At 42.8% G+C, this 26,891-nt stretch overlaps 1 protein-coding gene across 4 annotated transcripts in view; it reads left to right on the top strand.

The window, feature by feature from the left end:
- LOC140741179 (integrin alpha-7-like) overlaps positions 1 to 26,891 on the top strand; it is a 193,580-nt gene that overhangs the window by 79,799 nt on the left and 86,890 nt on the right. For 3 of the 4 annotated variants that reach the window (XM_073071049.1, XM_073071052.1, XM_073071051.1), the window contains exons 2-5: positions 6,925 to 7,049; positions 11,545 to 11,624; positions 16,037 to 16,292; positions 18,149 to 18,280. In XM_073071049.1, the coding sequence (XP_072927150.1) occupies positions 6,925 to 7,049; positions 11,545 to 11,624; positions 16,037 to 16,292; positions 18,149 to 18,280 (593 nt within the window). Of the gene's footprint in view, positions 1 to 6,924; positions 7,050 to 11,544; positions 11,625 to 16,036; positions 16,293 to 18,148; positions 18,281 to 18,932; positions 19,053 to 26,891 lie in introns of all 4 variants that reach the window. The other variant, XM_073071050.1, reaches the window with a different exon arrangement.

The raw sequence follows: 26,891 nt of genomic DNA, 5'->3' as shown, positions 1-26,891 counted from the left end.
CAAGTGGCTAAGGCGTTGGTCTAGTGATCTGAAGGTTGCTAGTTCGAGCCTCAGCTGAAGCAGTATGTTGTCCTTGAGCAAGGCACTTAACCACACATTGCTCTGCGACAACACCGGTGCCAAGCTGTATCGGCCCTTGCCCTTCCCTTAGACAACATCGGTGGCGTGGAGAGGGGAGACTTGCAGCATGGGCAACTGCCGGTCTTCCGTACAACCGTACAACAATCAAAGTCGATGGACAGCCAAAGAAGAAGATATGTACTATATTTAGTTAACTTGAGATAATCTCCTCCACATTAGGCTGGGTGACCACAATATCTCAATTCATTATGGAAGTGATTCCCTGAGCTTCCAATTGTCTCTTCAGCTCTCAGTCCCAGTCTGAGCTCTCTTCTTCCATTTCAGCGTTTAACCGAACAGAGGCAACAGTGATAATAGATCCGGGTTAGTTCAAAATTTGCTGTATCTTGGTTAGGATCATAGCTTCAAGAGTGTTCACAGGACACAAAGCAGAATTGCAACAGGGTCCATCTGAGCTTTTGTTACTTTAAAAGATTTCACATGGGTTTCTGGGTTTATCATTGTCTATCTCATCGGTGAAAATCGAAATCTGTCACTTCACTGTCTATTAAGAAGAAGCTTTTCTTTTGAAACAAAAAGTGTCAGCAGGTAGTCAGCATCTATAAAGAGTGAACCATATGAATACGGGGTGGCACGGTAGCATAGTGGTTAGCATAATGCTGTACAGTACAGGAGACCTGGGTTTGATTCCTGACACTGCCAAAAGGAGTTTGTATGTTCTTCCCGTGACTGCGTGTGTTTCCTCCAGGTGCTCTGGTTTCCTCCCACAGTCCAAAGGTGTACCAGTTGGTAGGTTAATTGGTCATTGAAAATTGTCCTGTGATTAGGCTAGGGTTAAATTGGGAGTTGCAGGGCAGTGCGGTCCGAAAGGCTGAAAGGGCCTACAGTATACTGCTTTGTATCTCACTAAAATAAATAAAAATACAAATTAGGAGCAGGGGTAGTCCATCAGCCCCTTGAACCTACTCTGCTATTGAATAAGAGCATGGATGAACTGACCTTACCTCAACCCGGTATATCTCTGCCTTAAAAATATTCAAAAACTCTGCTTCCACCATCCTTTGAAGAAGCGAGTTCCAAGATTCACAACCCTCTGAGGGGGAAAAAAAATCACCTCCTCTCCATTTTATATGAACAATCCATTCTTTTTAATCCCTAGCTGAATGCTCTTACACAGGAGGAAGCATCCCCTCTGCATCCTCTTCAGGCTCTTAAACATTTCAGCTTATATGACCTTTCATTAAAACAGGGAAAAGATGGAGCCTGAGAATGCAGGACAAGAAGTGAGGGGAGCAGAGAATTAAAAAGAGGAAGGTCTGTAATAGGATAGAGACAAGGAGAGATTGAATGAAAGAAGGGGTGATGGTGCAAAGTGTAAGTGGGGTAGTTTTGGGATAAAAACAAAAACAAAAACCAGGTGGGTAGATGAGTTACAAATAGGACTGGCAGAATCGCCATCTGAAGCTTTGAACTCAATGTTGAGCCTGTGCCCAAATGACGTGCTGCTCCTCGAGTTTGAATTGAATTTCTATGGAACGCCATCGGAGACTGCGGACAGAGAGATCAGAGTGGGAGTAGGGAGGGAAATTGAAATGACTGGGAGCCGGAAGATCAAGATCATGGTGGCAGACTGAATGGAGGTACTCCATACAGCAGTTTGGTGTCTGGTGTAGAGGAGGCAGCACCTTCGGCACCAAATGTAATACACAAAATTGGAGAATGTAGAAGTAAATTGCTGCTTCAGCTGGAAAGAGGGACGGTAGGAAGGGAAGAACTTGGTAGGTTAATTGGAGATTAGAGACTGTGAATTAACCCTTTGTGTGTGTGTTGCCAGGTGAATTGGGGAGGTGGGGACTGAGGACAGGTCAAGTGGACAAAGCAAGAAACAATCTGTTGGAGGAACTCAGGGGGTCAGGCAGCATCTGTGGAAGATTCCCCACCATTGAGGAGATCTTCAAAAGGCTGTGTCTCAAGAAGGCGGCATCCATCATTGAGGGCCCTCGCCATCCCTCACATATCCTTTTCTTGCTACTGCCAGGTGGGATACAGCAGCCTGAAGCCCCACACTCAAAGTTTCAGAAACAGCCTCTTCCCCTCTGCCATCAGATTTCTGAATGGACAATGAACCCATCAACACTACCTCAGTATTCCTCTTTTGTTCTATTTATTTACCTTTTTTTATTGTAACTTATTGTAATTTTTTATGTATTATTCTGTACTAGTGCCACAAAACTACAAATTTCATGACCTATGTTGGTGATAATAAGCCTGATTCCAATTTTGTGAATCATGTCTCTGAAAATAGGATAATTGACATGCAGGGTCCTGGTGCAGTGTCCGGAGCAGAACGGTTGACTATCCCACCTGCCTGACCCGCCGAGTTCCTCCTGCAGTTTGTTTTCTTGTTCCTCCAGTATCTGCAGACTGGTGTCTCAAGCAGACCAGGTCCTGTGGCAGGTGAACTGACTCGGTTTAGCATTTGAACCGAAGCCTATGTGAAGGTGAAACACATGCATGATGATATGAGTGTGAAGGTCTGGTCATGGAATGGAACTCTACAGGAATGTGCTTCAAATAGCAGCACCAGGGCTCGAGGCTTGAGACTGTCCAAATAAGGCAGGGAGTTTTAATACAGTTAAGGGACAGTAAACTGCCTAAAATACCAACAGCACAATAGGGCTCTGTACTACAGTTCACTGGGGAATGCCGAAAGAGTAAAAGCACAACACTTCTCCTTAAACTGGGTTTATACTACAGTCAACAGTAGATAAACACATACCTGATCCAATCCAAGCACCGAATTCCAAACGACTAAAATCACTTCTCATTCATTTATTCTTGCCATGCATGACTTTCGATCAAGGGATTGAAGGAAAATCTAATCCCAGACCAAGCCTGTTCAATTTATTGGTTCCCTTTCTGAAGGATCAGTGTATATGTACCCCGCTTCTGAGCGAGAATAGCTCATACTCGATCTCCAGTCTTTTCTGATCTTTGGCAGAGTGCAGTGAGGAGCTGGTGAGGTGAAGAAGAGGCATCTAGGGTTCCTGGTCTTCATCACTGGCCAGTGTTCCTGGCCTCAAGGTGTATTATTAGATAATAATTAATACATTACTTACTAATACATTAGATATTGATAGGTATGTTAGATAATATACATAAGACATTAAGATAATAATGCCTTTAAAAATAAAATACATTATCTTAAAATCCACTGATCCTGAAATTGGAATGTTCTAAGGAAATTGGTTGAATTGTGGGTTCAAGCCTGAGATGTGAGTGGCTGTGGATTGATGGGGGCGAGGGGAGTGCTCGGCGCAGTTTCACATGTCTAGGCTCCTTGTGTTAGTGTGGTAGATGCAGAGAAAGAAATCACAGACTATGTGGACTTTGCAGTGAGTCCACAATTTTCCTTTCAGGTTGACTTTATTTTGCTGAAATTGAAATGCAGAGTGCACAACACAGTCCAATTCTGAGCCACTGAAATACTTATCTAAGGGAATTGCACAAAATTTGTGTTGTGGAAAAGGAAGTCAGCCAATCCATAATTGTGTCTTAGTACATCATTAAAAACTCTCAAACCAAGCAACACAGTTTTTAACAGTGAATAATCAAAGTTTTCATCAGTTTACAGATTTCGAGAGATTATTCTGGAGAAAGCTGTAAAACCACGGCTCCCCTAGAAGAGCGAGAAATCATTGATACATTTCCTGCACATGTGGCTACTCCAGAAGTGGCCTTCCGTTAGAGGAGCAGACAGGAGTTTCTGTGGACATGAAAGAGACACCTGGATGGTATATTGCCTCTCAAGTGCCAGGGTCAGGAATGTCTTGGATCAGGTCTTCAGCATTCCAGCTGGGGAGGTTGAACAGCCAGAAGTCATGGTACATATTGGAACCAACATTTTAGGGAGGAAAAGGGATGAGGTTCTGAAGAGAGAATATAGGGAGTTAGGTAGAAAGCTGAAAAGTAGGATTTCAAGGGTAGTAATCTCTGAATTGCTGCCTGTGCCACATGCCAGTGAGGGGAAAATAAGATGATTTGGCAGATGAATGAGATGATTTGGCTGAGGAATTGGTGTTGGGGGCAGGGTTTCAGATTTTTGGATCATTCGGATTTCTTCAGGGGAAGGTATGACTGTACAAAAAGGGCAAGTTACTCCTGAACTTGAGGGCAATATCCCAGTGAAATCTTTAAAGAAAAGGCAATTCTGGTTTGGGTGTTGTGTAATGAACCAGATTTGATTAGGGAGGTTGAGGTAAAGGAACCCTTAGGAGACAGTGATCAGAATATGGTAGAATTTACCCTGCAGTTTGAGAGGGAGAAGCTAAAAGCAGATGTATTGATATTACAGTGGAGTAAAGGGAATTGCAGAGGCATGAGAGAGGAGCTGCCCAAAATAGATTGAAAGCGAACACTAGCAGTGATGATGGTAGAACAGTAATGGCTGGAGTTTCTTGGAGCAATTCAGAAGGCACAAGATAGATATATCCCAAAGAAGAAGTATTCTAAAGGCATGATGAGGCAACCGTGACTGACAATGAAAGTCAGAATCAGGTCTATTATCACTGGCATATGTCCCAAAATTTGTTAACTTAGCAGCAGCTGTTCAATGCAATACATAATCCAGAAGAAAAAAATAAGAATAAATAAATAAATAAATAAATTACGTATATTGAATGGATTAAAAATCGTACAAAAACAGAAATACTGTATATTTTTAAAAGTGAGGTAGTGTCCAAAGATTCAATGTCCATTTAGGAATCAGATGGCAGAGGGGAAGAAGCTGTTTCTGAGTCGCTGAGTGTGTGCCTTCAGGCTTCTGTACCTCCTCCCTGATGGTAACAGTGAGAAAAGGACAATGTCTGAGTGCTGGGGGTCCTTAATGATGGACGCTGCCTTTCTGAGATACCGCTCCTTGAAGATGTCCTGGGTACTTTGTAGGCTAGTACCCAAGATGGAGCTGACTAGATTTACAACCTTCTGCAGCTTCTTCTGGTCCTGTGCAGTAGCCCCTCCATACCAGACAATGAAATCAGAGGTGCATAGGAACTTGGGAGACCTCGTGCAGGGTTCGCTCAAGGTTAACTTGCAAATTGAATTGGGGATGAGGAAGGCAAATGCAATGTTAGCATTCATTTCTAGAGGACTAGAATATAAAAACAAGGATGTACAGGTAATGCTGAGGCTCTATAAGGCATTGGTCAAACTGCACTTGTAATATTGTGAGCAGTTTTGGGCCCCTTATCTGAGAAAAGATGTGCTGGCATTGGAGAAAGTCCAGAGGAGGTTCACGGGAATGATTCCAGGAATGCAAGGGTTAACGTATGAGGAGCATTTGAAGTCTCTGAGCTTGTACTCACCAGAGTTTAGAAGAATGAGCAAGGGTCTTATTGAAACCTATCAAATATTGAAAGGCCTAGATAGAATGGATGTGGAGAGGACGTTTCATATAGTGGGAGAGTCTAGCACCTGAGGGCACAGACTTGGAATAGAGGGACATCCCTTTAGAACAGAGATGAGGAAGAATTTCTTCATCCAGGGAATGGTAAATCTTTGGAATTCATTGCCACACACTGTCAGGAAATGTAGAGGTAGCTTGACCGAAAAGCAGAGCTGTGGAAATGATTCAGCAATGAATGATAACTTTGGGAATAGACTTTTAAAAAAACTATGAGCCATGAGGGGGCCACAAAACAAGTGAGAACAAACGCCACAGACAACAAGGTAACTGAAGGCTAGGAGCAACTGGTTGAGGCTAGCTGGTTCAATGAGTGAACAAAGGTCTAAGGATGAGAGGTTAAAATAGGCTTCTGGTGATGAATTAGAAATGTGGTAGGTGACTCCTATTAGCTGGATGGAGATTGAGAGAAGCCTGCAGGTACAGGCCTGTCACAGATGGCCATGGAGGCCAAGTCACTGGATATATTTAAAGTGGAGCTTGATAGTTTCTTGATTAGTAAGGATGTCGAAGGTTATGGGGAGAAGGCAACAGAATAGGGGAGAATAAATCTGCCATGATGGAATGGTGGAGCAGACTTGATGGGCCAAATGGCCTAATTCCGCTCCTACGTCTTATGGTCTTATGGCTTAATGTCTCATCCGTATGTCTGTGCCTCCCACTCTAATATACTGGAGCACCAGCCCAGATTATATGTTCACGTCTCTAAAATGAGGCTTGATCATTATCTCTAAATGAGAAGCAGTGTTACTCTCCACTGAGCCATGGTTGAAAGTTTGCATTTGTGCCTTGGTTCTGGTTGAATTGGGTGTGGTGCCAATCAGAGAAGCCATTCAGCGGATTGCCCTCTGGGAAGCTGGCACATCAGTGACCACACTCATCCTACTTCTGGTGTTCCCACAACTGATGGTCTCACTGTAAGGACCCTGTTACATTGTTATTTCATACTCATTATTTATTGCTATTTATTTATATCTGCATTTGCACAGTTTGTTGTTCATTGATCCTGTTTACAGTTACTGCTCTACAGATTTGCTGAGAATGCCCGCAGAAAAAGAACCTCAGTGTTGTATGCGGTGACATGTATGTACTCTGATAGTAAGTTTTACTTTGAACTTTGAACTTGGCATATCTTGGTGTCTGGCCTGTGACACCAGGGTACCAGCTGATGTCATTGAGATAATCTCAAGCTGACCAAAAGATGTTAATGAAAGGTTGGGTGGCGTATTCCAGTTAAAACTAATTACCGACGACATAGCAGAGTCCTTCGCACAGCCCAGCTCCGATTGCCACTCAGAAACTGAGTTATATATCCCTGATGTATATTGTCTGTCAGTCTATTGCTGCCACACTCTAAAATCCTTTCTTTTGTTTATTTGCAGGATTTTGATTGGAGCACCTCTGGCTCGTGCGCAATCGCACCAACATGCAAATCGCACTGGAGGACTCTTTGCCTGCCCAATAACCGAAGACGTTGAGTGTAATCAAGTCAGCATTGATAATAATGGTCAGAGCAAGTCTTTCTGTTAACCATTTCATTCAGTTCTCTTCACCCATTTTGAGTTTGTAATCCTTGCTTATTTTTATATTTATTAATTCTGGAGAATGTAGAACCAATTTCATTTCAGACTTTTAAAATATTTTTTTTCATGTGGCTGCTCTAGCTTTCTGATTGAAGCAATACATGTCCATGCCTGAAATTCCTTCTAGATTATAGCTGTAAGCTAAAACATTGACCCATCATTCAGAGCAGTGCACAATGAGGTATCTTTCAGTACCCTGCTTAAAATCTAAAGTTCGGCCACTAAAACATGCAAGGAGGAAATGAACAGTTGGAAAATCAGGTGGGAAATGTTACAAGAAGCCACCCTTGCTTATCGTTTCAACACCCCAACCTTGTCATGGTTCTGTTCTGAGGACACATGTCTATTTCCTGGAAAGCTTTAACTAATAGACAGAAAGATTTGGACAAAATGAGAGACTTCTCCTTCATAATTTTCCACATAATTTTTGAATGAATGACATTCTCACTAGTTTACCACAACTTACCTTCATTTTGCATCTGTAGTGTTGGAATATATCTTAAGGTGCTTTTGGGGACAAAATCTGATACCAATGCGCAGAAAGACCTTACAGGACCTGTGGTCAAAGGCTTGATTAAGTAAGTTTTAAGGAATGAAAACAAAAAAACCTGCTGGAGATCTGAAACAAAAGCAGAAAATGCTGTAAACACACAGCAGGTCAGGGCTCTTCTGCCGAAGGGTAGACAGTGAATATTTTGGGAACAGATAGGTTGAGTGAGCTAGGACTTTTCTTTTTGGAGTGAAGGAGGAGGAGGGGTGACTTGATGGAGATGTAGAAGATGATGAGAAATAGTTTGGGTGGACAGCCAGAGAGTTTTTCCCAGAGTGGAAATGGTTAATGCAAGGGGGCACAATTTTAAGGTGATTGGAAGGAAGGACAGGGGGATGTCAGAGGTAAGTTCTTTACACAGAGAGTGGAGAGTGAGTGAAATGCATTGTCATGGGTGGAGGTTGAGGCAGATACATTAGGTACATTTAAGAAACTCTTAGATAGGCGCATGGATGATAGAAAAATGGAGGGAAAGTTTGGATAGGTCTCAGCACAAACAAGAGAAAATCTGCAGATGCTGGAAATCCGAGCAACACACACAAAATGCTGGAGGAACTCAGCAGGCCAGGCAGCATCTATGGAAAAGACTATTGTCAACATTTTGGGCCAAGACCCTTTGGCAGTACTTTTTTCCATAGATGCTGCCTGGCCTGCTGAGTTCCTCCAGCATTTTGTGTGTGTTGTATGGATAGATCTTAGAGTAGGTTAAAAGGTCAGCACAACATCTTGGGCCAAAGGGCCTGTACTGTGCTTTACTGTTCTATGTTCTTTGTACAGGATCCTTTATCAGGAATGTCCATTGAGGAGGAAAGAGAGGTTTAGTGAAGGAATTCCAAAGTGTCAGGTTCAAAAGCTGAAGGTGTAGGCTAGCAAAGACAGAAGAGATTAATAAGCAGGGCTCTGCAAGAGGACAAAAATTGAGCAGACTAAAGATTTAAAGATTACCAATTAGCTTTACTTATCACTTGTACATCAACGCACTGAAACATATATTGAAATTGAATTATTTGCATCAATACCCAGCACAGTCCAAGGATGTGCTGGGGGCAGCCTGCAAGTGTTGCCATGTTTCCAGCACCAACTTGGAGTGCCCACAACTTGCTAGCCCTAACCTGTATGTTGTTGGAATGTGGGGGGAAACCAGAGCTGGAGGAAATCCATATGGTTACGGATAGTGGTGGGGACTGAAGCCCGATCAGTGATTGCTGGTGCTGTAAAGCATTGCTCTGACTGCTATGCTACCGTGCTGTGTATTTTCAGAGGTCAAAAGGGCTGAGGGGGTCAGTAGAAGAACCTGAAACCCAAAATGAGAATTCAAAAAATAATTCATCCCCATTAATTCCTCTTCAGTTATGCGTTACCTCTCTATAATCAGAACCGTTCTGTATGTACGTGACATTTCGGGTTTCTGCCGGTACGGAGCCTTGAGTGTTACGGATTGTTTTAAATGGGAAAGACCCAAGGATAGTGTCAGTGAAGATTAACTAATAGAGTTAATGTAGAGTTAATATTATTATTAATAATAGTAACTAATCAACCTTCAAGGTTGGAAATGGATAGAAGATGAGTTGAATTGAAGAAGTGATGGTAGAGTAATGTCAGGCCTTTGCTCTGAGGCTGTGGAGGTGGATTGCAAATCTCAGGGTCTTCTCTTCCGATGAAAGTATAATATACTGACTTATTCCTGCCCCTATGTCGGAGTTTAGATTTATTGAACTAAGCCTGAGGTTATCCATCTGAAGATCCTTTTATTCATATTTGTATGTATGAAGGAAGCCAACTCCCAGAACAATCCCATTCATGCTATTCCCCTACTTATTAATTATATTCAATAAAGCACCTGTGAAGCTGCTCGTGATGTTTATTACATTTAAGGTGCTATATAAATGTTTGTTGATGTTTGAAGATGGGTTTGATTATTATTTTGGGATTGACTTTGACATCTTTGTATGTTGTACTTTAGCAGTTTACAACTGCTTTTGCTTAAATATGATTTGTTTCAGTGGCATGAAACATTCTGTGCAAAAGAACTGGTGAATATGAAATCAAATAACTCATTAAAAAAGGGGAAAAATGCAGCCTGAACTAATGATCTGAAAGGAGCAAATATGCAGTGCCTTGTAAAAGTATACAGTGCCCACATCCATTTTCACATTTTACATGATTTTAAACTCATCGCCTAAGTTTAAAATATATTGAAATAGGATATTTTGAGCTAATCTACAAAACATTGTGCATCATGTCAAATCAAAAGAAAAATTCTAAAACCTGTCAACAATTTATTAAAAACCAAAATTGTGAAGCTGAAGAAGTATTCATCCCCTTTGTAATCACTACGCTACCTTTCCTACCTTACCAACTCACTCAATTTGTTGATGTAGAAAAATGGAGGATCACCTGTTTTCACCGAATTCATAAGAATAAATACCCCCTTTCTGTAAAGTCCAACAGTATTGTAGATTTTCAACAGAACAAACCAAAATGAAATCAAAAGAGTATTCAGGACTAGTCAAAGAAATGATAACACAGAAGCATGAATCTGGGGAAGGGCACAAGACCATCTCAAAGGCACTGAACATACCTCAGAGCTCAGTGTAGTTCATTGTGAAAAAGTGGAAAAATATCAAACTACAGGCACACTGTCCGGGTCAGGCCACCCCTCTAAAATTAGTCACCAGAGAACTTGCAAGAGAGGCTACTGTGACACCAACAGTCACTCTGAATGAATTGTAGAAGTCAGTGGCTGCAACTGGAGATTAAGTTTGTGGCTCCACAATTTCTAAGGCCTTGCACAAAAAGGGTATTTATGGAAGCTTGGCAAGGAAGAAGCCCTTGCTAAAAAAAATGTATATCCTTGCCCATAAAGGTTTTGCTAAGTGTCACTTAGGAGATATTGTAAAGATGTGGAAGAAGATCTTGTGGTTGGATGAGACTAATTTGGCCTCAACACTAAGTTGTATGTGTGTTATAAATCTAATACTGCACATCAGCCAAGTAACACTGGCCCTACTGTAAAGGATGGTGGAGGTAGCATCACACGATGGGGATGCTTTTCAGCAGCAGGGACTGGAAATCTGGTCAGGATTGATGGGAAGATGAATGCTGCTAAATACAGAGAGATCCAGGATAAAAACCTCCTAGCCTCTGTCAGAAAGCTTAAACTGTGGAGGAAGTTAGTCTTTCAGCACGACAACGATCCAAAGCACTCTGCAGAGCAAAAATGGAGGAGGCTTCAAATGAAGGAAACTGATGTCCTTGAGTGGCCCAGTCAGAGTCCTGATCTTAACCTGATCGAACATCACTGGCAAGACCTCCAGATTGCTGCCAAATAACCTAGCCAACGTGAGCAAGTTTGCAAAGAGGAATGGGCAAATCTTGCTCCATCATGTGCAAAGCTAACAGAGACTTATCCAAAAAGACCACTGGCTATAGTAGGTGCGAGAGGTGGTTCAGCTAAGTACTGAGCAAAGCAGGGTGAATACTTTTGAACTGCTGACATTTCAGTTTTTGACCTTTTAGTTTTCCATGCTTTACCATTTTCCCTGTTTTTTTCGACAGTACTGTGAAGAGGAACGTGTGATTCACAAATAAAAATTCTCAGTTAAATTGATCAAATTCCCTGGTTGTAATACTCATTTATGTGAACAAAGGGTTGGGGGCTGAATATTTTTACAAGGCTCTGTAGCAGTTCAAAAGAAGGAAGTTCACTGTTAAATGTTTAAAAAATGCAAGGCACTTTGTACAAAAGATAAAGCTTGTTGGTATTTGATACTGTGTTGTTTTCAGTGGGGAAGCCATGTTCATGCAATAGCTGGTGGGATCTGACTAACAATCGGGCCTGACACTCTGTGCGTTTCTGTCTTTTCCAGTTGACCTGGAGAGAGAGAGCAAAGAAAACCAGTGGTTGGGGGTGACTGTCAAAAGCCAAGGAATTGGAGGGAAGGTTGTGGTGAGTTGATAACGAGAAGCCAAGGAATTTGGAATGATTATATAGTGTATCTGCTGGAAGACACAGTTTGAGCAGTTAAGCTATGCCTTTGAACAGCTGTGAACTGGTAACCGATCAGACATGGAGCGACTGCATTCAAAATCAATTTAATCCTTAAATATTTCTTTGATTATTCAAGAATGGAGTCAATAATGCTGGTGCAGGGATGGTTGGAAAATGTTTAGAAGGCTGTAAAAGGGTAAAGGGAAAGGTGGTTATTAAACCTTAAAAAAAGAACAACATTGAGGTGGAACTCGATGCTTCCTTGGTCACTGGCTGGGCTAAGCTTTTTGTTGCATTTTAACAGTTGCAGTACCTTAGGTCTGAGAGGTATGTTCAATTCAGAAAGACTGCATGAAGAGATTTGGATTAACCTACTTGACAGGGACACTCCTTGGCTGGAAGTATGGAAGTGACAGTATCAGGAAACTGTAGCTTGGAGAGGATTCAGTTTCAAATTTATTTATTTTTCAAATTTACATGGAAACATAGGGTAAAATTGCGTTGTTTGCGTTAACAATGAGCACAACCTAAGGATGTGCTGGGGGCAGTCCGCTAGTGTCACCACACATTCAAGGTAGTATGCCCACAATGCTCAGCTGAACAACACAGAACACACCAAGTAACAAAACAACAACAAAATGAGCCCACTGCGGTTTCTTGCCTTTCGATCTCTGGTGGGATCGCTCTGCTACCGGAGAGGGGAGAGCCTGCCACTATGCCTGGAGAATGTTCCCCAGATTTTCTGCATTTTGGATAAAGACTTGGACTATAGACTTTTTTCAGTCATGGATTTTTTATATTCTGTGTTTTTTGCCCAATCTTTCTCGTTTTTGTGGGTGGGGAGGGATGAAGTGCCTGTTCTGATTTTATTCCATTTTTTGTGTGAGGAAAAGAGATTTGGGGGTTGATAATCACGCTGCCATTCTTTCTTGGTTTCATGACTATCTGGAGAAGATGAATTTCAGAGTTGTGTACTTCAATAATAAATGAATCATTGACCTTTGGACTCCATCCTAGTTTCTAACTCCTCCACATTCCTAAATCCTAATACGACCTCTAACTCCACCACATCACTGTCCCGGAACCCTAACATGACCTAACCCCTAACTCCCCCTACCTGTCCCCAGAACCATCACATACAAACTTAAAAAAAGTAACTAGGTCTGAGCCATCATCTTGGACGGACACCGCAGCTTGGTACCACCTTGACCAGAAGAACCCCAAAAGGATCGGGCAGTTAATTTACAATCATTGTTTGACTTCTGGGATCCACTTAAAACGCGAAAAACAACAAAAGTTACTGAGCTTAAAGGAGCGAGAGAGTGGAAAGGATTGTTGGCGGTAGTGGTTCAGGGATAACCTATCTCTGATACTAATGCAGCTGCAGTGTCAGCCTGACCCTCCCCTATCAGGTTTCCCTGACAAAGTTGTCAAAATTCACCATGTAGGCAAAAGGCAAGCAGAAATATCATCAAAAGCTGTTAAAAGCAACCGTTTCCCTTTTAAATGGTTTTGAACTTGAAAGGATGCCTTGATGAATGATCATGAGACCCATCAGAGAAAATAAATGAGGAAAATCTCATCTTAAAAAGGCACACAGTCTCATCACATAATCAGCATAAAGCTCATCTCATGATCAGATGTTTGTGGGTTCAAATCCCAGTCTGGTCTGTTGCTTAATTTTTTCTGTCACTCTGTGGTTGAGATCCAAGTGGGCACAGTCAAGTGATATTACTTTCATGTTACTTTGCTGCAAGGTCACCTCTTACTGGTTAGCTGCACAGTAGCTTTAAATGCATTTGGCTTTAGCTGAAGCTATTTTGCAGCCTGGGATCAAGCAGAGCACCATTTTGATTAGAATGGCTGTTTTTGGCACTAACATTAAGATCTCTGATATTGAACCAGACTCCAGGAACAATAAACATTTCCTCAATACTGATCAGTTGCATTTTGACCTTGCCAATTTTCTGCCTCCGTTTCTTTTTTAAAAAAAAAGTAATTTACAATTTTGTTTTTGTTTTCTTACCACATGTTGCCTCCTGTAAGCTTAGGATCCTTCAGCTCTCTCACAAGTCATCATTTTACTGTATTACCTGTGCTACTGTGCATTAACATTGTGGGCAATTTCAATGGTTCCATTTAATATCAGCGAGTGTACACAGTATACAGCCTGAAGTTCTTGCTCTTTGCAGACATCCACCAAAACAGAAGAGAACCCCAAAGAATGAATAGCAGTAAAACGTTAGAACCTCAAAGCCCCCCTCCCCCCTCCCACGCACAAGCGGCAGCAAAGCATCGACCCTCTCCCTCCCTCAGCAGGAAACGTCAACACCCACCACCCACCAAGCAAGCAATAGCAAAGCCCCCAAAGAGCCCCATGATCTGCAATCCAACAAAAAGCTATTGTTCACATGCCACAGTCTCTCTCTCTCTCTCTCCCCCAAACAAGGGACAGAGAGGTGTCATCCCTTTTCCACAGCGAGAGGGGAGACCAGCAAAATGCAACAGCTCACTGATTGTGATGTTACGGTCTGACGTGTCGCTTTTATTTCGAGTTCTCCAACTCAAGAATCGACAGCAAACTCTACCCTCCCCATCGAGAGAAAGAGAGAGAGATCGCCTGAGTACAGAGGTCTCCGACAGCCGACCCGCTGCTCGCAATGTTCTGTTTCTCCTGCGACGCCTCAGTTGGTGACACTGGCATGGAATCGGGTCGGCCACAGGGCTGCAGGGCCTTACCACAAAGGTGCACGTCCTCCAGGCCGCACCCTGAGGAATGTTGAAATATGACCAGTTGGCAAGCTCTGGGAGCAGAAACCATCACCGCAAAGAACTGAAGTTTGAATGCAGCTGGAGATGACAGACTCCGACAGAACTCCATCCAAAAAGAGACATGAAAGGGAAGAAATTGAACTGTTTTGCAGACGAGCTTGAACAAGCTGCTCTCTGGCGACAGCTCCAGTTTGACTGCAAAATAGTTAACGACTGAAACTGATCTTGCCTTAACCCAAGATTCAAGCATATCACTTGCAGTGGGAACTGCTGACTGTAATGAGGAGCAGAGCATTGGGCAGATCTAGCTCAGAATGACCACTCAGAGCAACAAAGGGTCTCCATGCCCTTTCTATGGCCACCTCCCACTCGGACACCAACACCCAAGAAGGGAAAAATCAACAGGAAATGGTGAATACATCTCAGTCCGTCATCGGCAGAGCCCTCGCCACCATTGAATATATTTACATGGAACGCTGCCGCAGGAAAGCAGCATCCATCATCAAAGACCCCCAACATCCAGGCCATGGCCTCTTCTTGCTATGACCATCCAGAAGAAGGTGCAGGAGCCTTAGGTCCCACACCACCAGGTTGAAGAACAGTTATTACCCTACCACAATCAGGCTCCTGAACTGGCATGGATAACTTCACTCACCTCAACTCTGAACTGATTTCCCATTTGCGCCACAACAGTGTAGTGGTCAGCGAGACCCTAATACAGCTCAGAGCGTTGGAGTTCGGAGTTTCCAACGCCACCTGTAAGGAGTTTGTCCCTTCTCCCCGTGACCATGTTGGATTTCTCTGGGTGCTCCGGTTTCCTCCCACAGTCCAAAGATGTACCTTAATTGTAAGATGTAACTTAATTGGTCATTGTAAATTGTCCTGTGATTAGGCTAGGGTTAAATAGGTAGGTTGCCACTACTACTACTACATCGACTCAGGCCTAGGGGGCCGGCGTTGGGAAAATCGTTGGGCAATCATTGGGCCAGATGGCCTATTCTGTGCTGTATCTGTAAATAATAAATAAATAAATACATAAACAGCCAGATAAATAAATAAAAATCTACAGACTCAAGGACTCTACAACTCATGTCCTCAGTAGCATATAGTAATATATAATATATAACTTTGATATTAATCCACTGAGCCATAAACCAGGGATCTTGTGGTACTCTATGAGAAAACTCACAGGGCTGACAACCACAGCTATCAATGGTTCTTTAAGAAGAGCATACACACCTGACCTTTCAGGATGGTGCAGGCAGCTAGCGGTTATCCTGAGATAGGGGAAGAGTTAAGTGACTCAATTAAAGGAGTGAGTTTCAACAGCTGTAGGAAAATTGTGTCTGTTTACTGGAGACTCCAGAGCCAATAGTCTTACATTTGGGGGTGAGAATTTAGAACTCGCCCTCACGTGGTGTGGGTGAGTGGAACAGAAGGGATACGTTTAGAGTAGTAGATGATGGAGGATGGAGAAATGAATGGAAAAGTGTGGGGGAGAGGTTCTCATGGACCATAAATGTCAGAATTGACCTGTTGGGCCAAATAACCATTTATTGCCATATAAATTCCAAGTGAGTGTCTTAAATTGGTTGCAGACATGTGCCCATCGCTATGAGGTGAGGCAGCGCGTGAATCAGCCGGAGGAAACCCGGGACATGATTGGCCGTTGCTACGTCCTGAACCAGGATTTAACGATCAAAGACGAGTTGGAGGGCGGGGACTGGAAATTCTGCGAAGGCCGCTCGCAGGGTCACCACCGATTCGGCTACTGCCAGCAGGGCATCGCAGCGGGCTTCACTCCTGACAACCACTACGTCTTTTTCGGTGCCCCAGGCACGTACAACTGGAAAGGTCAGTCACTTCCAATTTTGTGTGAGAAGGGAATTGATGGCCTTCTTGCTAAGGTGACCAAGATAATGGACATTGTTGAGTGATGAAATCATCACTGTCACTTACTCATCCTGTGAGTCATGGGATCAGTTTGCAGGCACTGAGCTATCTATAGTTTGCATCTTCGTTTCCTTTTCTGACCAGAGACACACTGCACTGTCACCTTGAACTCTAAGGTTTGAAGCAAATGGGCACTATTCTCTCAGAGCTTGTGCCTGAGGCAGATGCAGTCCTTTCTCTTGATACTGTGTAGATGTATGTCAGGTGAATGGCAAACACTAGGCATTACTTTAGGCAGTTTGGTGCTGAGGAATTTTAACCCCACCCCCAACCAAAAACTTCCCCCTGCCTGCCACAGTGGTTGATGGTATGAGCAGCCAGCAGAAATATCAGCGTCTTTAATGGGCTATTTCCAGCTGCTAGGAAACATTGAGAAATTTGTGGGTGGGGCAGTGTTATTCAGCAAGTTACATAATCCGCTGCGTACAGCGGACATAGGGCATTAACACAAAGATATCTACTTGCTTGCTCCATATCCATCCTCAACACTTGGAGTTATGGCAGCTGTTCCATTCAACTGCCTCCAGTGTAGCCAGGTTTTGATTAGAATCCAACTCAAACCGATGGTGTAGAAAGTCAGCTCACTGTCAGAGGTCAAAACTGTCGGACTGGACATATCACTCCGAGAAGTTCTGAGAATTGGTGGTGTAGGGAATGGCAAGATGCCATTCATACGAAACAAGATGCTTTCCTGAGCTTGGGTTACGTATGCTACAACTGATCTTGAAAACACAAAGTAATTGAATCTTTCACCATTGCAAACGCAAACATTAACCTGAAAAGGACAGAACCATCCCTGTTAACAACTGAACAAGGAGGTTATGTGTTCAGATCCATTATTTAAGAGGGATACAAGTTGTAACTGTGTGACGGCCACTCATGTTGAGTTAAGCCTGGGAGGATTCTGAAGGAGTCTCTTACCTGCTCATGTATATTCCAGATGTTTATTCCCTAAAACTTTATTCCTGAATCAGGAAGAAGTTTTCCTTCCATGATCTGCAGATGACCCATTTTGCTTTAAAGTAACATTTTGCCATTTTTGTTGTCAGGCAAGAATTTTAAAGGAACATCTGTAAACTCTAACAATATGCTGTAAGTAGCAACCATGTGCCTATGTTTTCCTGGATTTCTTGTATCCATCCGTGAAACTTTCAGGACATATTAAAAACTATTGGTAAACATCCAGGGAGTTCTGTGATCTGGCTTCAAAAAGTTTGTCAGCTGCCCAAGCAAAAGCAGTGCTCAATTACAGTATAAAATATGCTTAACTGACACTGTAGAATAATCTGTTGATGGCAGTAGCAGAGCCACTGGAACTCCTGGCAGTACCAGAAGCGATGACCCGTTACCCTCAATCATTTTGAGGTGGGCCAATGAGATTGGTTCCATTTAAAGCCTAGGACTTCCCTGTCACCCATCTTCAATCTCCATGTTGGGCCTGCAACTCTTGACCGACTCAACTTCTAGGCAAGGTAAGTCACCATTCCACGTTTCATGATCTAGTCCACTTCATTGATTTCCCCTCCTGCCAAGTTGGCCAAGTTTTGCTTTCAGTCTCTGTGTCCTCGCCCTTTACCCAGTGTGGATTCGATAGGAAAGACTTGTGTGACATGCGACCCAGGAGCAAAGACCCTGCTCGTAACGCAGGTCTTAACCTGGGCAGTGTACCGTTACTCACGTACAATGTTGAGAACTAATGCAGGTGTATGGTACATCTTCTGTTATTTTTTGCTTCATTTACCTCTCAATATTTTTAGGTAATGTTCGGGCAGAACAGCTCAGTCATACTTTGGTCTACATGGGCATCTATGACGACGGACCATACGAAGTGGGTGATGAAAGAAAGCAGCTAGCTGAGCTGGTTCCTGTACCTGCCCATAGCTACTTAGGTAGGATATTTGTCCAGTGCAGACAGAGAGCGGTGACTGGAGGTATTCCAAGAGAGCTGAGGGTTCCATTTAGAATCACCACCAAAATACTTGGCTTGACTGTTTTGGGTTCCCAACACCTGTTTTGATTTTAGTTGTTCTCATTTTACTTTCTGTACCTCATGAGCAGGCTTATTGTAAAGTGTGAAAGCACTCCTGCTGGATTTACATTCACCACCAAGTCACATAAGCCGTGCACTGGTATTGTACTTCTGCATGGGGCATCACAGCGTGCAATACCATTAAAGGGCATGGCCTTTCTTGATGGTGCACTGTCTCTGCACCATGCCCATCATGGTAACCTGACAGCTGAGTTTTTCAGATAACACTGGCTCTGATAACAATGGCCTTTGGCAGTTTTCTGAAACCAGGGACTCCAGTGAAAATAAAGAATGAGTTCCTGCTTGTGGTGAAGTGCAAAACATTATTTGCCTCAACCCCACACTGCCCTCTCTGATTTATGACTGGAAATTCAACAGTGCTATTATTAAACCCCGAGGAGCCCTCAGCTGCTTGTCCAGTCACCGCCCTCTGCTGTACGCTTCCTTCTGAAGTCTAACTCATCTTCTTCTTCTCCCCCTTCTCCTATTCCCTGTCCGTCTCGAATGCACAGGTTTAATATTTCTGTCAACAACCAGTAGTTCAGACCCTGATCAGCTGGTTTACAAGACACCGGACCCTGCTGAGAAAGCAGCCAGAAGCCCTCATGACGTAACCCAACATAGTTACTTAGGTTTGTAACTGAGCATGTGCCAGGGAAAGTGTGCAGCCATTCCCTCTCGTGTCTTTATCTGTGTCGAAACATTTTGTGCAGGAAAATTGAAAAGGCAAAAAGCAAAGCACATGTTGTGTTTCATTTATAAGGCTCCATATTTCTGCACATTTGATGGTCACATGAATGTCACTGCTTCCTGTTGGTCAGGCTCCTTAGAACAACCTGATAACCAATCATTTGGAGGTCTACCATGAATGTTGATAAAGACTAGAGGTGAATGCCAACTGTAAAATAGGAATAGTGGGGGAGAACTTTTTTGTCAGCAACAGTGAGATTACTTTGATTTCAGTTAGGAAAGCGATAGAGTACAAAATGGATTGAAAAAAAGAGCAGAACAGCAAGCAGAAATGGAATATGGATCCTAAGATCTTGGAAAATGTCCTAATTCCTACTATTCTAAGAAAGGTGGGAAAATATGAAGTTACCAGACTCTCAACTCTTTTTAGTTGAGTTGAATTGATCCATTAGGAGACAGATTTAAGCTGAACAACTTTACTAAATGTTAACAAGATTGAAAATAGAAAGAGTGAAAGTTTAGCTTCCTTAAAAGCTCTCAGGTGAAAGCCTTGTCCCTGAGTGTACTTAACTGCAAGGAAGCTGTCTTGTTAAAAGTGACATTACTGATGTTCAAGGAACCATATGGAAGCAGTGATGTTGCGTGTGAGATGAGTGCATAGCTCACAACGTCACAGTCTGTTGAATTGACTTCAAGCAAGCTGTTATGATCCAAGCTCTGGTGACACCAAAGGAACTTTTGTGCATTAGTTGGAAGTATGCCCAATCAAAAACAACTTTACTCAATTCTGGTAGTATATTACACAGTTGGCTGTCAGAGAGTATGGCTGCCTGCCATTGTGCCTGCAAGGAGTGCTTCTGATTATTCTGCATGTAATGTCACCAGCATGTTTCAGTTAACTGCTCTTAGTGCTGAAACCTGGTGCCCCCCCCCCCCCACATGGAAAGGGTGAACCTAAGAAATGGCTCTCTATGGTTGTCAAGGTTGGTCGCTCGAGATATATCTCAAATGCTTGTGAATGACTTTGAAAGATTCCCAATTAGACATGTCAAATTAAGCTTCTACAAAATCATATCCTTCCTATTACCCTTGAAGATTTGAATGAGATAGAAAGTGAATCCAGCGCATATGACTTCCACAGATATTTCTGGGAATCTAATTCTAATTCAAATTACCAAAGTTATGAATTTCAGGTTTGTGACTTGTCATTGTCAACTGAGGCACTTGGAAATTGGACAGCATTGTGCCTGTTTTATGGGTATAAAAGAAAAAGTCCAATTTTGTTAGCTAACATCCTTCATCCTCAAAAATATTCAAAAAATATCCAAAGGCTGTTAGCCAACCTGAAAACTGCCTAAGACAGTTGCAGTGAGGGTCCTGGTGAATATTTTAGGATCCCTCTGGGGTCCTAAAAAGGCTTGGTTATTACCAGCCTCAGTTGCTGCCTCCATTGGCAGTGGAACCTGAAACTCAGTCCTGTTGAAGAGCAGAGATCCTTGTGGAGCTCTCACTTGCTCTCCAAGATTATTTATATGAAGCCCAGGAACATAATTGAAATCAGACTCAAGCCTCACAGACCAGGCATCTGCTGGGGCTACATCCCTCCCTTTGTAGCTGATACCAGGCATCAATGAATTCATACCCCAGAATTGCTTGTCCATTGTTGTATCAACAAACTCCAACCCCCACCCAGTGCACCTGAACTACGTTTTTAATGCACTTTTTTGTGCATGTATTCAAAAGGATAATAAAGTAGGAAGTGGTTGTGGCAGGAAAGAACGCTAGCCTAAGCTTGCATCCAGTGAAGATAATTGGGAATAATGTCATCTAATGGATGTCAGGCTTGAACAATAGAAACCACCTGTCAATTAATATTGGAACTTAGGTATGTTGCTGAGCAGTGTAGTGGGAGCCTTCCTCAGATGCCTGAGCTACTCCTGGTCTGAAAGCACTGAGACAGGTGGAAAATATTCCTCTTTGTAGCCATCCCTCATATTGAAAGTATCATCAAAGGGCAACATGCAAGAACTTAAAGGCATGTTTCTGAGAAATCCAAGTTATATTTAAAAAGACCAATTGCAATTAGTAATGCACACCCAGTCCATGTGGATGGTCATAATCTGCTTGTGCTTTGTCCATGTGATTCGCTGTCAGTGGCATGTTAGTGCCTGTTGCATGTTTCTTATAGCTTTCTATGTTAGTTGGATACTTGTCATGTCATTTCCAGTCTCTATTTCCACCCTCTTTGCACATGCTTTAACAGTTGCACTGACCACCTCCTCTCCCTGTCACTTTGTCAGATTGTGGACTAGTAGTGTACAGCAGTTCGGAACCAGCCACGAAATTCCAAACAGTGCAGTCCCAGCTTTGATTCCGTCATGCTGCAAAGCAAGTTGACCATTTGAAGCCAAGGCAGTGGTGAATGTTGGCTTCAGTCCCACTAGGCCATCCAGAAGTGAGCTACACTGCTGCTCTTCATTGATGATGACAACTGCATGTCCCACATGTTCAGCTAGTCAGACTAGACTTATAGCCTGAAGAGTGGCCAAAATTATCAAAGGGAATCTGGAATCTGCACCCGTCGATCAGTAGCCCAACATGACTCCTTCAAAAGAAAGAAAGAGAGAGAGAGAGAGAGAAAGTAAGAAAGACCAAGAGGGTTCAAATTCCAATTTGCCTCGATGAGACCCTGGTTCATACAAGAGATGAGCTCCAGGATACCAATTATTTTCATTTCCAGCTTGAATTCGAGTGATTAGTTTTGGACTTGATGTTCTTAAAATGGGTGGTTGGTAAAGCTAAGGGCTGGTTTACTCTGAATAACTCTAGTCCTCTCATTGGCCAGTACAGTTCCATCACCATACTTCATACCTAATATTTCCATTGACTCATGCCAGTAATTTGACCTGTTAGTTTCTATCAGTTTTAATTGCTGCCTGATATAGGAGCCAAACATTCCATCCTTTAAATTGCTGCCAGCTTGCTTGAGTTGGACAAATAATTGCAGTAACAGCAAGAATACAATCATCTGCTTCACTCAATTAATGACCAGCCACTAGGTGTCTTCATTGCACTTGCCTCTCAACATCTTGGAGAGATACTGAATGCCTGTGATGCCTCATTTTTTCCCCAGCACACCTTTTCACAACCCTCACGGCTACAACTCAGCACACCATTTTTTGTCTTGCATGGGTTGAGGAATTGGAGTTGGCACTTGCATAAGTTCATCGAGTGTTTATGACTTCATACTTAACCCTACCTCAGCATCTTGAAGATTGCTTCACTCTCAAGCCACTGTGGCAACCCCTCAGTGAGAAAATTCAGAACCGTACTCTTTACAGAATAAGTACTTGTTAAAAGATGAATTATCATATTTGCTTCATCAGTCTGAGGGGGAGTTGTGTATCCTGTTACTTTCAATGATTGCTCTGTAGGTCTACACTGAATACTTCAAGGAGCATTATTGTCCTTTTGGGAGCTTGTGATAGGCTTCTGGTCATTGGATCCTTTGAAGGAGATCCAAATTGTACAAGATGTTTTTTTCTGATAAATTACATACTTTTATCATTACATTGTTTATAAATGAATTTCTATTTTCAAGGTACTTCCACTTTTGAATGAAAGAAGATGAGCAGATTGAGCATGTGTTGTGCATATTTTATATTAATTTTATATGCTACAAGTCTTTACCATGGTATGGCTGGATGTGAGCCTATGTCTTACCACTCCATGGTTTTAAAGCCTGGAACTCTATTAGAAATGTAATTTACTACAGAAATCTTGTAGCGGGGATATAGTCAACCTAGAAGAGCTGTCCGCCAGACTGCACAGGTAACAGCCTGACAGAATTCCAGTACAGGCGAACCCATCATTGGAAGCATTTTGGGGTGGTTGCATTCCAAGAAAATGGTCTATATCGTGATTTTCTATAATGCCAAGGCATGTCATCTGTGCAGATGTCAAGAAAGGCAAGTTAGAAAAAATTTGTCTTTATTTACTTGCTTTCTAATATTTTATTCTATATATCAGAATTTTTACATAATGATTTGTGAATTCTGTAAGCACGAGTTTCTATTACCTGAGAGGCCATAGTGTGGGGATTGCCTGTATTCCAGACTCCTTCATCACAATTCCAGAGCACATCTAATCCCACAGCCTCAGTACCTCCTTGTGCAATTAGATCCTCAATTTCCTCACTTGCAGACCCCAGTCATTTCGGATTAGCAACTACATCTCCTCCATGGTCTCCATCAGCACAGCTGCACTGCAAGTCTGCATGCTTAGCCCCCTGCTCTACTCACTTGACACTTATGACTGTGTGGCTAAGCACAGCTCCAATGCCAATTTCAAGTTTACTGACGTCACTGTTGTAGGCTGAATCAAAGGTGGTGACAAATCAGCATACAGGAGGGAGATTGAAAATCTGGCTGAGTGGTACCACAACAACCTCTCACTCAATGTCAGCGAGATCAAGGAGCTGATTATTGACTTCAGGAGGAGGTGGAAAATGGAGGTCCATCAACCAGACCTCATCAGGGGAATCAGAGGAGGAGAGGGTTAGCAACTTTAAATTCCCTGGCATTAGCATTTCAGAGACTCTGTATCTGGGTCCAGCAAGTAAGTGCTATTATGGAGAAAGCACAACAGTATCTCTATTTCCTTAGGAATTTGCGAAGATTCGGCATGACATCTAAAACTTTGACAAACATCTATAGATGTGTGGTGGAGAGTGTATTGACTGGCTGCATCACAGCCTGGTATGGAAACACCAATGCCCTCCCCACCATTTTGTCGCAGAAAGCAGTATCCATCATCGGGGACCCCCACCACCCAGGACGTGCTCTCTTCTTGCTGCTGCCATCAGGAAGAAGGTACAGGAGCCACAGGACTCACACCACCAGGTTCAGGAACAGTTATTATTCCTCACCCATCAGGCTCTTCAGCCAAAGGGAATAACTTCACTCAACTTCATTTGCCCCGTCACTGAAATGTTCCCATAACCTATGGCTCACTTTCAAGGACTCTTCATCTCGTGTTCTCAATATTTATTGCTAATTCATTTATTTTATTTTGTATTTGCAGTTTTTTTGTCTTTTGCACAATGATTGTTTGTCCATCGTGTTGAGTGTGGTCTTTGATTGATTCTATTGCGTTTCTTGGATTGACTGTGTATGCTTGCAAGAAAATGAATCTCAGCGTTGTGTATGGTGACGTAGATTTGATAATAAATTTACTTTGGCTTTGAACTTTGAACAGGCAGTGACAGTGGTGTGCAGATAGAAAGGAGTAAGCTTGGAAGTCCTGTACATTGAATTAGGCTCATGAAGTCTCATGGCATTAGATCAATTAAGGATTGGCAGTAAATGCTGGCATTGCTAGTGACTACCAGATTCCGAAAATACATTTTAAATAGGACCAACTGGTATTGCCCCATTTTCTCAGCACTGCCCTGAACAGCTTGTTATAGTAGATTTGCTTAGTACTGCCAAACCAAATAGATTAACTCAATAAATTTCCTCTGCTTTTGAAAGCACTATACAAATGGAAAAGAGCATCATAAATCCACACAGAGTAAACTTTTAACCACCTGTGAGTTTATATGCAAAGAAACTAATATGAAAATAGTCCTATTCACATGAATTTTCCATCAATTATATTGAGAGAGCCTCAATGGCAGTTTTCCTTTTGAATCTTCCTCCGAGCTGCATCACCTCCAGAGACTTTTCCTAGTCCACTGGCTACCCCGACTCCAAAACCTTTGGTGGGATTGGAGTCATATATATGCCAGACTTGGCTGATGATAATAACATTCTTTACTTGAAGGGTATTAGGGAACCATCCATGGTCACCTTACAAAGGCCAGCTTTCACTCCAGCTGCCATGGTGGGATTTGAACTGCTGCCCCTGTATCAGTCATCCAGAGCTCTGGCTGTTAGTCCAGTAACTTAACATTTATGTTAATATGCCTCCACATCTGCACTGTACTAATTTGCATCAATTGTAATAAAACATAAAAATAGATTCCTGGACACAACTACCAAAACAAAACTAGCCGGCTGATCTGTCTGGATGGCACACAAAGACTTTCACTGTACATGTGGCATTGATAAATCCATATGAATCACCAAAGAAATACCTCACAAGAATTGCCTCTGTGCTGGCTTTGGACATCAGGTGTGTTTTGTAGAGAATTAAACTTTCCCTCTGTGGAATCCTTGCAGAGAGAGTCCTCGCCATCCAGAGTAGACACCTCCGTTTTCAATTGGTTGGCTCTGTACAGGCTGCCATGCCCTTGATACCATTCTCCTCAGCACCCACCTGCCCCCGGCAAGCCTTTGAGTGCGGTTAACCCTCTCACAAGTGGCAAGGTGGTAATTGATAATTGGTTTATTATTGTAACATGCACTGAGATACAGTGAAAAGCTTTTATTTCATGCCATCCAGCCAGGTCATTGCTTACGTACTGTAAGTACACTGCGCTGGTACAGAAGGTGTTACAGTTACAGAGAACGAGCAGTGCAGGTAAACAATAAAGCGTAGGGGTCATGATGATGCACATTGTGAGGTCAAGAGTTCATCTTTATCATACAATATGTCTATTCAAGAGTCTTATGACTGCTGGATAGAAGCTCTTCTTAAACCTGGTGGGTTACATATGTATCTTCTACCCAATGGACAGAGAAGAGAGAATGACCAGGATGGGAAGGGGTCTTTGATTATGTTGGCTCATTTCCTGAGGCAGCAGGCAGTGTAGAGGAAGTCCATGGAGGAGAGGCTGATATGCGTGATGGACTAAGCTATGTCTTGGGCAGAGCAGTTGCCACACCAAGCTGTGATGCATCCAGTTATGACTGGTTTGGTAACAGGGTATAGGTGTTATCATTTTGTAATGCGCTTGCTCTGTTCCTACCTGACCCATTCCTTCCTTTACCTCTGCCAGTCGGGATAATATATTGAAGAACCTCTGAAATGGCCTAGCTCTCTTACTGATACCTCTAGTATGTTCCTTTGAGCCTTTAATGCAATGGCAGAGCTGGAGAGAGTGATTTTCATTGTTATGCTCGAGCTGAGAATGATGGGAATGAGCGAGCCAAAGGGAAGCTAGCTTTTGACCTTTTGTTTATAACAAGCAAGAGAAAATCTGCAGATGCTGGAAATCCGAGCAACTCATGCAAAATGCTGAAGGAACTCAGCGGGCCAGGCAGCCTCTACAGAAAAAGTAGATTTAGAAAAAAAGCTGAGGAGTAGATCTTAAAGGTGGGGAGGGAAGAGAGAAACACCAGGTGATAGGTGAAACCTGGAGGGGAGGGATGAAGTAAGTAGCTAGGAAGTTGATTGAGGAAAGGGACAGAAGGCCATGGAAGAAAGGAACAGGAGTACAAGAGAGAGGCGATGGGTAGGCAAGGAGATAAGGTGAGACAGGAAATTGTGTGGCGGGGGTGTGGTGTGGGCCTTTTTTCTCCAGTCCTGCTAAAGGGCTTTGGCTTGTACTCTTTTCCACAGATGCTGCCTGGCCTGCTGGGTTCCTCCAGTTTTTGTTTGTGTTGACCTTTTTGTTTATGTCAGCTTTCTCTGCCCACCTACCCTGGCTTTTCCCCATGAACTCAGTGCTCTCTCCTCCACACCACAATCCAAACCACAAGCTAGTAATCAGCCTGCCAATGTTTTCAGATCGTCTTCATAATGAAATGTGCAAAACACATGACCAGACAGCTCTGCTGTTCATCAAAAGATTGAATTGTCGGCTACTTGGAAGAGTAACTGGAAGTTGCAGACTGGAA

The sequence above is a fragment of the Hemitrygon akajei genome, chromosome 18, assembly GCF_048418815.1.
Source record: "Hemitrygon akajei chromosome 18, sHemAka1.3, whole genome shotgun sequence".
Classification (NCBI taxonomy): Eukaryota; Metazoa; Chordata; class Chondrichthyes; order Myliobatiformes; family Dasyatidae; genus Hemitrygon; species Hemitrygon akajei.
The sequence above is the reverse complement of the archived record's forward strand: the minus strand, read 5'-3'. Positions and strand labels throughout refer to the sequence as shown.